Source organism: Atheta coriaria, unplaced genomic scaffold, assembly GCF_025399875.1.
Source record: "Atheta coriaria isolate IRGN ID8LTWV9N9 unplaced genomic scaffold, Caltech_Dcor_3.1 hic_scaffold_4_pilon, whole genome shotgun sequence".
Lineage (NCBI taxonomy): Eukaryota > Metazoa > Arthropoda > Insecta > Coleoptera > Staphylinidae > Dalotia > Dalotia coriaria.
The window spans coordinates 834223-850318 of record NW_027045446.1 but is presented as its reverse complement, the minus strand read 5'-3'; the positions used below and the strand labels follow the sequence as shown (position 1 = coordinate 850318).

The window sequence follows — 16096 nt, the reverse complement described above, 5'->3', positions numbered from 1 at the left end:
ATAATTTAATTTTACATCGATTACTTTAGTAACTTTTTTTGCTAACATTTACCGTTTAGGCCCTATTTACAATTTTAATAAAAAAAATAATATAATTTGAATAGCAACATTGCATGACTTTATTAGGGTGATTATTAACAAAACACTTAATTTTAGAACAAAATTTTATTAAGATAAAGTACATAGAATTACATGTTCTTCAATATTCTGTAATAAAAAAGTCAAATTTCCAATATTTATTTTTTACCCAGGAAATTATGGAGAAAACGAATAAACCAGTTTTTCGTACTTATCTTGAAAACCATTAGAAATAAAGAAAAACGGTTTTCATATTCGTATGTAGAATTAAATTTTACATTATATAACATGTTAAAATTTACAGTTATCAACAATTATGTAATAATTAAAAATGGTTAATAACTTGAAAACTAATTAAGATAGCGCAACCAAACCTGGATTAGTGGATTCCTAGCATTGTTTTTCATCAGTTTGGAAAGTTTGGGGAAAATTGGAGAGGTGGTTTTATTTGATCAGTTTTTAATTTACCACTAATTTTCCGAAATAATGATGTTATCGGAAAACTGACTTGATATCTTTCATCCCCTTGGAAAACTCAATCGATTAGCGTTTTCCATTTTCTTCTAGCTTTAAAAAAATTTTTTGACTCCAAAAAGAGTCAAGTGTAACCTCTTGATGTTTTTGAGTGGTCTTTGGTCAACTTTGGAAAATGGAAAAACTAAATCTGCCATTTTTAAGATCTTTATCACGGCATGAACAAAATGAAGAAAGTTTTTTTCTCACTTTATTACTTTCGGAGAAAATCGTGTCGGAAAATGTTGTAGGCACATGTTATATTTTAAAATTTTTAAATGTTGTCTTATCTAGGATGTCATACTGAGCATAATAGTGTTTTCGGTTTTCGTTTATCTCTTTTAGTTCCCGAGATAATTGATTCTTAGGTCTCTATGCGAGTGCACATTTCACTTAATAACATATACAGAAAAAACCCTTACTGCTATTAAGTGAAAAGTTGTTTGAATTGATAATTCAGAACCCCTCTACACAAAGGGGAAGTTTGTTTTCAATAATTAATTAAACTACTCTTTAAAATGTCAGGCGCCTCCGCCATTTTTTTCATAATTAATAACTTTTTTCAAAAAATTTAAATAATGTCCTCTTTTATCACTAATTATCAAAGAGGACAATATTATGTTGCAATTATTTTAATACCTAATTTTATTTTAGACAATAATTTAAAAATTATACGACAATAATTGTTTAAATGTATTTTGCCTATATGTGATCTTTACAAAGCAATAAGATCTAAACCAAGCTTGCTAAGAAAAAAATTAATAAGATTAATTACTTAAATTTAGTTGTTTGTTAAAATCCATAATTAAAAATACAAAATTTCAAATTTTAATTTCGAACAAAAAAATCTTTTGTTTTTTTTTGTGACGAAATTTTTTATTTCACCAAATGCAGGTTTTGAAATAAATGGAATTTTTAACTTTTGTTTTCTGATTTTGAAAGTAGATTAAATTCAACTAAATTGGAAATGCAAATATTATTTTAACAATATTTTTTGCTGAAATACAGGGCCGAACTTTTTTTTAATAAAATTTTTTCAACCAAAACTCAGAGTTGAAATAATGTATTCAAATAATTTTTGCTTGAAGAGCAGGGTCAAACTTTTTGCGTTAAAATATTTTTAGTTGAAGAACAGGGCCGAATTTTTCGGTAAATTTTTTATCCAATTTTAAAAATTGCGACGGAAATTTTCAGATTTTAATGAAAAAATTGCCTACTTTTGAAGGGCATTTTAGGGCACTTCTAGAAGGTTTAGAAGATTGAAATAAAGTACATCGTAAAGAGCGTTTCTTGAACTATAAAATGGCGTCAAAAAACCTGGAAAAAGTATATTAGTTTAGGAGATACAGGGTGTTTTCCACACCATGTTTTTGAATTTTCATAAAATTGCCAACTTTTGAAGGGCATTTTAGGGCACTTCTAATAGGTCTAGAGGATTGAAATAAAGTACATCGTAAAGAGCGTCTCTTGAACTATAAAATGGCGTCAAAAAACCTGGAGAAAGTATATTAGTTTAGGAGATACAGGGTGTTTTCCACACCATGTTTATAAATTTTCATAAAATTGCCAACTTTCAAAGGGCATTTTAGGGCATTTCCAGAAGGGTTAGGAGATTGAAATAAAGTACATCGTAAAGAGCGTCTCTTGAACTATAAAATGGCGTCAAAAAACCTGGAGAAAGTATATTCGTTTAGGAGATACAGGGTGTTTTCCACACCATGTTTTTGATTTTTCATAAAATTGCCAACTTTTGAAGGGCATTTTAGGGCACTTCTAATAGGTCTAGAGGATTGAAATAAAGTACATTGTAAAGAGCGTCTCTTGAACTATAAAATGGCGTCAAAAAACTTGGAAAAGGGTATTAGTTTAGAAGACACAGGTTGTGTTCAACACCTTGTTTTTAAATTTTCATAAAATTGCCAACTTTTGAAGGACATTTTAGTGTATTTCTAAAAGGTTTAGAGGATTAAATAGATTAAATAAAGGATTAAATAAAGGATTAATAGGAGATACAGGGTGTTTTCCACACCATGTTTATAAATTTTCATAAAATTGCCAACTTCTAAAAGGTTGAAGGGATTGAAATAAAACACATCGTAAAAAGGGTCTCTTGGACTATAGTATGGCGCCAAGAAACTTGGAGAAAGTATATTAGGTTAGGAAATACAAGGTGTTCTGGGCACAAAGTTGTGAAAAAATTTGGTGGGAATAATTACGATATAAAAGTACTAGTGAACGTACCTTTCGAAGCATTCTTGTTGCAAAATGACGTTGATAAGTTCCCGTCTGGAAAAGTCCATCTAAATAATTGATATTCCTGGGGCGGCACCTACAAAAACCGGCAATGTTTTCTGTTTTCGCTTCTTTGCACCGCAGGCCAGTCGGCAAACAGGGTCAGGGATATTATTCCACGCATTCGCCCGTACAAACGTTCGCGCCGGTCAAACCAACAAATGGTCCGTTTTGGTTTGAGTTAGGTAATAATCGGTATAAATGGCCGGTCAAATTAGGCCGCGCCGAGATAATGTAGGCACAGTTCGTCACTGTCATGCCGCCCACCGCGACGAGGCCCTCAGATTTAACCGCTCACGCGGTGCACCGGCCCCGTTTTATATTAGTTTGTAACAACCGCCCACACAATGACCAAAAAAAGCGGAAATTAAATATTTTCACGTCCCACTTTTGACCCACGGCACTTTGCAATGTTGAAATCACAACGGAAAGTATTGCCGTATGCCTCGGGGAGACACAAAATCGCACATGAATTTTTGATCGCTGGCGGAATTATTATATGCCCTACCTTGTAATGGGCGCACTCGGCGCACAAATGCTTCCCTTCACAAGTCATCGTCATGAAAGTTTGATCGTCGCCGTCGTGGTCAAGAGAAAAAGCATGTTTCAATACATGATTCCACTCCAGCTGCTCGTTCTCGCTTTGTTTGCCAATGTGCGTGTGTTGATGTGATTCGGCAGTTATCCTTTTCTCTCGTCGCGTATAAATTCCACGGCGATTTCCAGCAGCTTCCTTCCACGACGACGACGACGACGTTAAGAAAGCGTGCTCTCGCGAGACCGCGCATTAGGAAGTTGAACGTGCGGGCTACGCTCCGGCGATTCGTCCTGCTGGTTTTTAACAAACTATTTCGCCGACGTGTCAATTTGGTGTCGAACCCGCTGGGGAATTCGGACGTTTTCACCAATAATTGTTTTCCAATTGCATCGAATTCCCGCGTAGCACCTACGGGCAACTTTGATTAACCACCACCGAAGCTTTGGCAATGATTTAAAGTGGCTTTTAAGGTTTAATTCAAAACTTTTGAGCGGCGCGTTGTCGAAGAAAAGCGAAAAAGTTTTTGTTACGTGTGTGACACTAATTGATTATGTTTAGTGGTAGCTATCAATTTTTGCAAACTCGAATAAATGTTTGCTCAAAAGTAATGACATGTGTTGCATCCTCTACGGACCAAATTGCATTGGTCGTGGGTTTTTTTGCTCGCGCGCGCGCCAACTCGGAGGCAGTCGTAGTCTCGTTGATATGCGAGCGAGCAAGTCCCAGGGCGCTCGTGTTTACATAAATCTCGAGCGTGGAAAATGTGAAATAATTTCACATTTCTTGGGGATTTGCCCCGAAAATTTACGATCCATTTTTCTCCATGCGCTCGCATCTCGGAGACTCCATACGTCGAATAAACCTACTTATGCATCTCGCGCACCTCCTCATCTTTTGCACGGTGTTACGAGCCGCAGCGATAATGAGGTAATGAATGTTTATTTTCATTTTGTATACTCTACGGCGGCGCGCATTTTTCTACACCGGATATAAACTCGGCGGGTTAAAGATAAACACTTTGTTTTAATTTCCCATGAGGAGTACCGTGAGAAATTATTCGCTACTGTAATCCCCAAGTAGGCAAAGTTGAACTCCCGGCTGTTTTACGCGTGCGTGTGGAAAAATTACCTGTCCGGCTCTTCCTTCACGGAGAGAACTGTGCAGGAATGTCGTCTTCGATCCCCGGCTCACAAACGATACAAAGCAAGCAGTACTTCTCCTTCTTCTCCTCCGCCCCCGCGCCCCGGCCGCCTTAAATGCGAGACTTTCGAATAAACTTTGGATTCTGTTTGTCGGATCCAGGATTCCGGAACGGGAAGGAGGCGAGCGCACCTAGAAAGAAACGGAATTTGCATTTAATGTTTCCAAAGTTAAACTGTGTATGAAAAAAGCAAATAAAAATTGTACGACGACGCAATGAAAAGAGAAAATAATGGAAGTCGTTCTTGTGTTGAACTGTTTGAGGATAGCCGAGTTTAAAATATGTGCACGGCGAAAAGGTTAATCTATGAAGAAATTAAGCAGGAGCATAAAAGACTCAGAGGCAACAGATCCTGACGTCATTTACATAATTCCCCCGGCCCCGACTGCTCGACGGCGGCATTGTCTCGATTCCGCGCGCCTCCGAGCAGAAAGTCGCCCAAACCAAAGAGGGGTGGCTTGTTTGAGCAATTTGTTAGCGCTCAATGTAATTCCGATCTCAATTACATTCATCCCCAAAGCGCCACAGACGCCACACAACGCCACGAGTACATCATTATCGCATAAGAACATCAAATAATCTGGTTACGAGCTGAGACGAGGAAATTTAAGAAGGATGAACATGAATATGGTTCACAAGGTCAACATTTAGAATCGGGGGCGTGAGTGGCGCGCGTTAATGTGACACGGTGGCAGCGCATGAAGGAAAGCGAGACGCGCGCGGACCCGGCGAGAGAGCTTCTAAAGTAATTGGAGAAATATAATTTCATTAGGGGGCGACCTCTCGATGCGGCGCTCCATACGTCTTGGCTGCTGGTGGCACACACGCGCATTATTTCTGCTTTAGCACTATACATTACCCTAAAAACCTTTGGCCTCCACGTCGCGCACGTAATGGAATTCATCGATCAATTCCGCGACGAAATGCATCAACCTGGGGCTCGAGCGGGCGCGCACACGACGACGACGACGACGACATTATTATTTCCAGCACATTTCCAGGCGTTTCTTCTTCATTTTTTTGCCGCCCGCGCACTGCTCCGCAGAAAAATTGAAACTCGACGGCGACGTACATACGTCAAATTGTAACCATACGACTGCGTGCTCTATAGTGCCCGGGGTGTGAGGGCGGCCGGGGGTGGTTTTGCACGAAATGGTGCGCGTCTCGAGATCGGTTATGATGAAAGGCGTCATCCGTCGGCGTCGGCGTCGCTCGCAATAATTCAAGCACGCTTCCAATAAGTCGCTTCAACTTAACCATCACAACTCGCACCACCACCACCCCCAATGCCCACCCCATGGAATGTCTCTCGGCGTGGTGCGTGTGGCGTCGAGTAATTTTTATTTCGGTTCGTTCGTTTTCGTTTAAGTTTCTTATTAAAAGTTCCAAGATGTATGGGACAACTTCGGGGCGCGACTGTAATCGTCTCGGTTTTTTTTGCTTCTTTTTGCTTTGCCGCTAATACTTTCCCGTTCGCGCGCAGTTACAACTCGGGCCCGTCCGTTCATAATCGTTTTATTACATTTATGCCCCCTAATAACGTGCCAAAAACATGAACATTGTTATTTACGATCGAACTCCTTTGCTTTATGAAAACGCGTGGAAAACTTTTGACCCAACAAATCAAACGTTGCAATACAAAAAAAAAATCATCATCAACAACACAACACAATTGCAATAGAACAAAAAGCAATAAAAACTAACAATTGTATGTGGGTAATTACAATGAGTTGGTTAATGTTGTGAAAATGTTTGAAAGTCGGAAAGTAGGTAGCATCTGGACGTGAGCAAAACAATTTCGACGAGCGCCATTCCGATGGAAGCCAAACGAGCATCGAATTGCGCCCACATCGCAAATATATCCGCCCAGATGGGCAGATGTAGCCCGGTAGAAATTGTAGTTAAGACCTAATCGAATCCGAACAAAAACCCGGAAGTCCGAATGACTGACTAGGCGCGCGCGCGCTGACAAGGGTCCAATTTTATGATCATTTGATTGGGAGGCACATCGAAAGCAATAAACGAAATGGAATTTATTTTCCGCCGGACGCCGAGGTACACACATATTTTCCAAGTTGCCGGTGCCAAAAATTTGATCCGAATATTCGAATGCTGCCGACTGTGAAATGGACGAGACTCGCATTAGCTCCTCGGGGATCATATATTGGATTTGGGCTGATCGACGAAAAGATTGCTTCCGCCGCCGCCCGACTGATAACTGCAGAATTTCATTACGTGTTGATATTTGCGCCGCGCGATGGCACACTGATTTCAAAACGCAAACATACGATGTCACTGTGTCCACCACCACTAGAACCGCAAATTGTTTATGCACTCGCACCCGCACAAACACAACCAGCGCGCCGAGTTGTTTGTCTAAAACTCGGTTAACAAGACCGAATTAGTTAGACGTTGATTTTGTCAACCGTTATCAAGCAGTTTTGCGAGCAAACTCGACTCGTGCTCGACTCCTGGTCGAGGTTGGCTGCCATTCCAAAACGAGACGATGTGTCTCCGACGTTAGTTTCGCTCCGAGTGGCTGCTGCCTGCCTAACCTGACCGCGAGAATGTTCGGTGATGTATCTAGTTAGTGTGTCGCCGCGAGGAGCCCGTAGAAAGCACGCTTGATGCTGCGCCACCGGAGCTTTCGGTCCCTCTGGGGAGCAATGCGATGCCGTAACGTCGGCACTAAAATATAACCGAACTCACCTGTAATTAGCCCGCTTAACAGCCGAAACGAGGCGGGCAATAAAAATTAAGCAGCTAGTATATCTTCCGCGCTCGGTCCCGAAAAGATCATCATTGTAATGATGCATAAAACAAAAATCAAATGTGCGCAACGATTTCAGCGTGACAGTTTGAAATGGTAGAAATGGTGAAAATTGCATCCGGGGCTCGTAAATCTGTTGGATTTTGAAGATATAATAGTCGGGCGATTTTTGCGCTGTTTGATTTTTATTCCTAGGCACCTAGACGTAAAATCGTGCGCCTGCCGATAACGGAAAACAAAAAACGACGCAGACAACCCTCTTTCTGCCTCTCGAGCGTTTTCCATCGACGGCGATGCGAAGGAATCACCGTCGTCTGTCACGTCTAAGATAAGCCGCCGCCGCCGCCTGCCTGGCTTTCATTATTCGGCGTCGTTCGTCGAACGCGCGTGGTGAAAAGTGTATTTCATCAGCGGGCGCAAGAGAGGAATGTGTACACAATGCCGATTCGCATCTGCATTCAAATTTAATTTCACGCGAAATCGATTCGCATTATACGAGGGCTGAGCTGAGCGATGGCTAAATCAACAAGTGCGTGCCGAAACTTTTCGATTTTAATTTATTTATTTTAATTTCGACTCGCGGCGCACTTGTAGATTCCGCTCCGGTAAACACTTCGCAAATCAAACACAAACACGCGCGCGCCGAATCTCAAGACATCTGACAGCGAAATTTGTTACTAGTTTTGTTTTTCGAGGACGCACACACGCAAATTGGGCGTAGAATTCAAATCGTATCTTGTTGTTATTCGCGCGCAGTTTGACACCAACCACATCATGAGCCGGCACGTGGTTTTATTTTTACTGTCGGTTTTACTTCCAGCCACTTTGCGAGGAGGTGACGTACTGAATTTGCATTACAATGGCGAGTACAAGCAGCTACCGGATCATCCCAGTGTTCAGGAGATACAAGCAAAGTCATGTGTTTGTGTACCGCCTCATATGTGCGTGGATCATGACAAAACTTCCAATGGGGAAGGGTTTTAGATATTAGGTAAGAAGGTCACACGAGAGAATCTACATTTTGCTTTATTTTTGACTTTGAAGGTTTGATCCTGGTCATGACTGCAAAAACTACTTTGAAATATGTTGTGAGACCCCTGTGGATCATCAACAACCTGATACTGCAAACTCAATTGGACCATCAGAAGATGTTTTAAAAGGATGTGGATTAGAACAACCTTTAGGGTTATCATTTAGAATCACAGGTAATGGTGTAAAGGCCCAATTTGGTGAGGCTCCATGGACAGTGGTCCTACTTTTACAAGCAAATGACAAATCCATGTATAAATGTGGAGGATCCTTGATAAGTTATCAAGTGGTATTGACAGCAGCCCATTGTGTGGCTGGAATGTTGGATGAAGAATGGACAATCCGCGTTGGGGAGTGGAATACCCGCAGTCAAGACGAACCTTTACCACATCAAGACCACCGCGTGAAAGAAATCCTCATACATCCACAATTTCAAACCGGGTCACTTAAAACTGACATAGCTCTACTTTTTCTTGAAGAAACCATCACACTAGCAAAAAATATCAACTTCATTTGTCTACCTCCAATGGGTTACCGCGCTGATGATACCCTCTGCGTCGCTAGCGGATGGGGTAAAGACGCATTCAAAAAAGGCAAACATTCATCAATATTAAAAAAAGTCGAGCTGCCCATCGTGTCAAGAAGCAGTTGCCTGGAAGCATTACGGTCAACGCGACTAGGAAAGTTCTATCACTTAGACAAGAGCTTTATCTGTGCCGGCGGCGAAGCCAACAAGGATACGTGCAAAGGCGACGGCGGCAGCCCGTTAGTATGCCCGCCCCGGGGCATCCGGGCAAGTGGGTGCAGGTGGGCATCGTTTCGTGGGGCATCGGCTGCGGCGAGAGCAACACGCCAGGTGTTTACGCCAACGTGGCGCTCTACCGGGATTGGGTGGATAAGCAGTTGGAAGCGCGCGGTCTGGACGTCGCTGTATATAAGTACGAATAAATATTTGCCGAAGGGTTCAGCAACTCTCAGCAAACTGCAGTAAATCTTTCTTAGACGCGCAAATTCCGTGGTTAAAACTTTAAACCTCTTGCTTGCACAACTTGCATGGGGAAAAACCGAAGGCAAACGGAAACTATCACTTAGAGATAAAATTTCATAACGAAAACTAGCGAAACTAATTGATTTTAAATCAGTGCTAATAGTGTGTTTATCAGTCAAGAATAAATTGTATAAGTACATGGCAAATATTTGTTATCTTATCATTTACCTTTAAAAATATAGAAATACTCATCAAACGATAGAAAGTGAATTAGTTTTGATTTATTTCTTATAGAAAACGATTCAAAATGATTTTATTTTGGGTAATTTCATTAAGTTTCCTTTCGGTTAATTTAATTTCTGCCGAGGAATGCCCAACAGGTAAGTTTTAACCTTTTAAAAATCAAAAAATCATAAAAAACTAAACAAATTTTACATCAGGACCAAAAATCGTGTGTTACTACTCAAGCTGGGCTTATTACCGTCAAGATATCGGCTTTTTTGACACTACCAACATAGACACTTCATTATGCACCCACGTTGTCTACTCCTTCGTCGGAATGAATCTAAACCTAGCAGTTGATTACATTGATCAGAACGTAGACGTTTCTCATGGTAAAAAAAAATTAAAACCCAAAAACAAATTCGTTATTAATATTAAACTTCCTTCTGAAAAATAAGGCGGCCTGAGAAACTTTACAGACCTCAAAGTGCAGAACCCATGTCTGAAGACCATCCTCGCGATTGGCGGTTGGAACGAAGGCTCACGAAAGTATTCAGTGGCAAGTCTTAGAATATTTTATTCCGTGTTTTGAATATGAATATTTAATACGCGCGAATATTTCCAGATGGCATCTACCGATAAGTCGCGGAGGATTTCGTCGAGAGCGCGCTGCGTTTCCTTGTCGCTTTTAACTTTGACGGATTGGACGTAGATTGGGAATATCCAGGTCAGCGCGGAGGTATTGCCGAAGACAAGCAGAATTTTGTTTTGCTACTGAAGCAGATGCATTCACGGTTTAGCAAATGGGACTTGAGATCTCCATCGCAGCTCCGATCGTATCTTCACTTTTGGAAGAAGGATATGATGTGCCAGAAATTAGCAAGTAAACAAACTATATCTATCTATCAATATATATATAAATGAATTGCTGTTCGTTAGTCTCGCTAAAACTAGAGAACGGCTGAACGGATTTATCTTATCTTGGTCTTGAATTATTCGTGGAGGTCTAGGGAAGGTCTAAAAGGTGAGACAAATTCGAATAATTGCCGGGAAATCCTCAAAACAGCTGTTTTCTATAGAATAAAATTTGACATTGAGATTCAATCATAGTTATAGTTAAATAGTTGAATTCGAGATGGCGCGCTGAAGTGCATTATTGACAAAACTTTATATAATTAATTTCTTTAATTTAAAATTGCTAATCTTATTGATAGAATTGACTCATACTACGAGTATGTCTAGAACAAGAGAGTAAAAACGAATTACATTTTTATTAAACACTGCCGGAACGAAGTCGCGGGCAACAGCTAGTTAAGAATAAAATTATTTTCTATAACTTAATTTGATATTTTTAGATATGTTAATCATGTGTCCCTAATGGCCTATGATTACACCGCTACTACTTCAGAAACAGTGGGATTGATGGCTCCAATTAGCGAAATTGTAAGTCAAGATTTAAAAAAATAAAATTTTACCCAAGAAATATAAATAATCATGATTTTAACAGGAAAAAAGTGTTGATCTATGGTTAGGAAAAGGTTTTTCCCAAGAAAAATTAATTCTAGGCCTTCCCAGCTATGCCAGAAGCTACAATTTGAAGGATCCTGAAGAACATGACATCGGAGCATTGACTGACGGTATGGGTAAAGCTGGTCTTTATACTGGGGAGCAAGGATTCTTAAGTTACTACGAGGTATTGCAAACAACACTAAATTTTTAAATATTTTCGTAAAAAATAATTTTTAGCTCCAAAGATATCTCCAAACTGGATCATATGAAACCGACTGCTCAAATGATGGTAACTGTTACGCTTATTACAAAAACGACTGGTTTAGTTATGATGACACAGATACCTACAACGCCAAGGTAAATATTTCCTATGTTATTTAAAAAATTTGTTAAAAAAAATATTTTTTTAGATTGATTACGCGGTAAACAAAGGTCTGGGAGGAATTATGCTGTGGACTTTGGACACGGATGACTTTGGCGGCATATACGGCAAAAAATACCCTCTTCTGAACTCTATCAAAGACAAGCTGGAGACTGCTTACCGTCTTAAGCACTCTGTTTAAATCTATAATTTTAATATTTTAACACTCTCCGAGTGGTGGAAAAGTAAAAAAGTTAATCCGCGCATTCTTTGAGTTTCGAGTAAATTCCTGCCTTAATTTTCCCGCACCAGGTTTTTCACTTTATGCGCTCCGGCGTTTTCTTTTTTCCGGCTTTTATTTGCGCTGGCTTTCGGCGTAATAAAGTGATAAAGAGCAGGCTCTGCAGCGTCCGACCGGAGTTCGTCTTAAGCCTCGGCTTGATTAACTCGCCGATTTTAAAAAGCACTTTATCCCGATTTTCAACGCGATTGAAACAAAAAAAAATAATAACGCCTCAATAAGAATATGATTTTTTTCGGCAAGTTTCCTAAAGGTGCTATCGATTGGATGCTTTTGTGAGTGACTGCGTTGCAGGACGTTAAGTTGAAAAGTTGTTCTCTAATCGCATTAAATGGAAGAGACGAAAGCTCGCTGGCGCGCACTTTGGGGTCGCTTGTACACACTTCTATAAAACAATATAATCAGATTGTACGCAGATTACACGCCGGGTGGGAAACTTTTTTAATTCAAGTTTGTTAACGGCGACTTTATAAGCCATTCGCAGATTACAGCCAGCAAGCCGGCGGGGGTTGCATACATCTGATTAACAGCGCAGTTAACGAGTGGCCAGCGTCGGCGTTCTTTTAACGCGTTTTAATGCTAACGTCCGGGTTTTTGGCGGCGGCGAAGAGAAAAAAAGGTGCTCACATTAAAGATACGCGCCGCGATAACCGTGCCGGGAGGGAGGGAGGGGAATGCGAGAATGCGGAATGGTGAGAAGTCAAATCGTTCGACGACTCCAGACGGTCGGGGTGTAAATGTAAAGGGATGGGATATTGAAGCGAGGAAACGAAAATATACTAGCGCACATATCGCTCCCGGTGAACAAATGGATCCGAAGGTGATTCCATTTTCCGCATCATTAGTTTCCACTTTTAACGCCTGCTCCTTTGAGCAAAAATAATAAAAAAGAACGCCCGAAGAGAAGAAAAACTCTTTTGCTCACAACGCGAGGAATTCGCGCGCGGGATGTGGTAGTGGTGGACGATTACGAATGCCGGCGGCAAATCGAGCGGGCGGCGGCGGCGGCGGCTGCAAATGCAAATCTGAAAACGCGTCGGCGAAAACATTACTTTGATTACAAGCGGCGTGCCGAATTGAATTCGCGACGTGCGGCGCACATCGACATCGAACACAACGCGTTGTGCGCTGCTAATCGTTTGCCGGGCGACAGTCGATTTTACGCGCGGCAATTATTCGAATTGAAATAAAGTTTACATTTTTACAAGTGTTCAAATATTTCCCTTTCATTAAATCTATTCGCCTGCGTCATAAAAAGTAATACTAAGTAATAAATTTACGCAAACCGGAAACGTGCACAACTGATAGTCTCGGAGGCTTTCTTTCATAATTTTATGATTTACATAATCGTCGAAAAGTTGGTGGTGGCTTATGGGCTTTTGATTTTTATTATGCCGAAAAATGTAAGTCATAAAAAGCCTCTTTTACTGCTTCCGGTTACGCTTAGTATCTTCAAAATTGTTTGAACAGAAAAAAACTTATAATTTGAAAACATTTCGATTAAAAATTACAAAAAACATTTTTTTCTTCAGTTTTTTGTTTTGTTTTTGTATATAAAAAATGACAATGCGACAAACAAACAAACCCGCCCTGCGGGGTAGTTATTTCGATTTCGTTTAATCAATTGCGGATTGTATTAGTGCGCATTATTCCGCGCACGTGCGCAAACCTGTAGCCGTGTAGCGAATGCACGAAGAACGTCGCTGTGTTCTTTTCGCATCCTTGCCTTTTCTGTACTCTTAAAATGCGCTTTTCCTTGCGAAAACTTCGCATCGACTGGAAGCAATAATTCGCAAGAAATTACTTTGAAGTTTAAACATTTTCCACAACCCGCAAAAACACGCAAAATATACGATTGATGTACACAGAATAAAAACACGCAAAAATATCTGTATCTTATAAATAAAATATTTTCTTACTTTTAACCATCAAGATTTTACTTTTGAAAAGCTTTTTTCATCAAAAACAAAACCAAACAAAACAAGGATTGAGCTTTTATGGAAGCTTTTCGCTGTCGTCTTAAAATTTATGCACATTTTAATAAAGAGGCGTTAATATTTTCGCTGATAAAATCAATACTTGCGATGACAAGCCAAACACAAAATGCCAAAAACATTTATGACGCACACAAACATGACGTATGCGCTTTATGACCAACCACGCACCCTTTCACCCGCTTGTAGTTTATTGGGCCGCAACTTCCGCACCGATAATTTACCGTTGCGATCCAGCGCCGAAAACTGTCGTGTACACCTTATTGAGGTCCTGCGGATTCCGCTGGATTTCCGGTTTGAAGTTGTCCGAGCGAAAAGGTCACTTTCGGGAGTTTCTCGCGACCGCGCGCGGCTGAAATTTCGTTACCGGCTTTTCGATAATTTATAATATCGTGTAATTAGATAGTGGTATAACTTTACAAAACTCCCCCGCAAAGGGTAAAGTTGCAAACACGTGATGAAACTTTCAAATGCAGAAACACGCATTGAATATGATTTTATTTGCGCAAAAAAAAAAAGTTTCGCTGATTGCCGCGCGTTGGGATGTAAATCAACACCTCAAAAAATTCAAAACTTTGTAATCGAATCGAACACACTACAACAAATAGAAAAGCTACAAGCTGTGCAACACACAAGTGAAATGAAGTGGCTCATGATGAATGGGCGTCCGGCTGCGGTATTGCTTAGGTCAACTCATATATTCTTAACTTGTCGAACTTTGTTATTGGTTCGGCTTGGGAAAGCCCCGTAATTCGGCGCCTAATACGCGTGTGTAAACTTTGAAAACAAATTACCGGCATCCCTAATTACACCCGCCACCAGAACGCAAAAAAATCGCGCTCCGAACATTAATTTTATTTTCGTTTCAATACAGAATGCGCGCGCGGGTAAAACTTGAACGTCATTAAAAAGTTGCCGGCAAGCAGAGTCGAAATCGGTGTCGGTGTCGAGAGTTTTTAATTCTATTCGTCGATAATCGGCAACATGGTGGTAGCCTCAGGTGAGCGCATGTGGCGAAAGTAGTTGCACACGCCGGAAAGCCGCAAAACTTTCTTAATCAGGTGTTGAGCGCGTTGCTCTGCGCCGGAATATTTTTACGAATCCAACGCCAGCCAAGTTTCCGAAACTGGCGAACACGGATTCATTTACGCCCCCAGCCGACTTGTGTATTTGCGCATTAAACGGGCGAGTGGAAACTTTTTTTCTTGCCGAGGCAAACCGGAAAAGTTTGCATAACGAGCCGCGACAAGATTTTCATCATTGCGCGAATAAATCATTTCAAGTGACAATCCATTATTGCAAATCCCATACCTTAACGACTTGAAAAGTACAAAACTTTTACATAAATAAATAATTATAATCTAAATCCACCAAAAAAAAAATAAATAAAAATTTGTAATTGTATTTTTTCCTCTTTTGAAAAATACAAGAGGAAAAAATTCACTTTGCTTTTATTTTTTCCATGTCGTTGCGCTTGAAATTTGCATCCGAATAAGTTCCGCTCGGCGACTCGCGTCCGACTAGGCTTTGGAAAATTATGCCGAAACCAGCAACCTGCCTCAATATTATTCAACATGTATGGGGGTTTGCGTACGCCGCAGGATACAATCCTTCGGACGCATAAACTACAAATTCATTTCAATCCCCTGGTTGCCCTTTTTTCCTTAGCTGCACTCGCGGGACACCGAATACAAATTCAAGCAAAACAAATTTTAATAAATTCTAGTTTGGATTCCTGTCTTAGAAAATGAGATAAGATAACGCCGGCGATGCTGTCGTCGTCTTGTTGTGTTCTTGTTTACTACGTTGACGGCGTAGTTAATCTCAAGTTGACGATGAGCACGAGAGCTACTTTGAAATTATTCAACGATTAAGTGCCGGTATGCGTTGACTAAGCGCGCAATTATATCCTTAATTAATGAGCATCTTGTTACACTTTCAACGCCTACTAATAAACAACTTGTTTAGGTATAATGATATTATTTAAAAAAATTCAATTCAAGTAATTCAGATAATTATACAGGGTGTTCATGGGGTTGTTTTGTAAAATTTAGTTGAAACTCATTTACCGATCGAAAGTTTCTTGCTAAATTTACGGTTTAAGCGATTCTCATACTTATACAGGGTGTATACAGAGTAATTTTGTTGAATTTTGTCGAAATTAATTTACCGATTGCGTTTTGATCAAATTGGACGGTTGATAAATTCATAACAACGTAGCTATAATGACATTATATAGAAAAATAATTATACAGGGTGTTCTTAATGTAGATTTGTTGAATTTAGTCAAAATTAAATTG

General features: G+C 40.2%; 2 protein-coding genes across 2 annotated transcripts; both read left to right on the top strand.

Annotated features, from left to right (window-relative positions):
- Window positions 1–8166: 8166 nt before the first annotated feature.
- On the top strand, window positions 8167–9599 carry LOC135790754 (phenoloxidase-activating factor 2-like). Its single transcript, XM_065301025.1, is given in 3 exon segments — window positions 8167–8369; window positions 8437–9197; window positions 9200–9599. Coding segments are annotated over 3 exon segments (1134 nt in total). The 3' UTR covers window positions 9370–9599.
- A 31-nt stretch (window positions 9600–9630) lies between these two features.
- Window positions 9631–11767, top strand: LOC135791037 (acidic mammalian chitinase-like). Its single transcript, XM_065301354.1, is given in 10 exon segments — window positions 9631–9789; window positions 9850–10023; window positions 10090–10190; window positions 10257–10281; window positions 10284–10442; window positions 10445–10514; window positions 10987–11074; window positions 11139–11324; window positions 11378–11497; window positions 11551–11767. Coding segments are annotated over 10 exon segments (1149 nt in total). The 5' UTR covers window positions 9631–9716; the 3' UTR covers window positions 11704–11767.
- Window positions 11768–16096: the final 4329 nt, after the last annotated feature.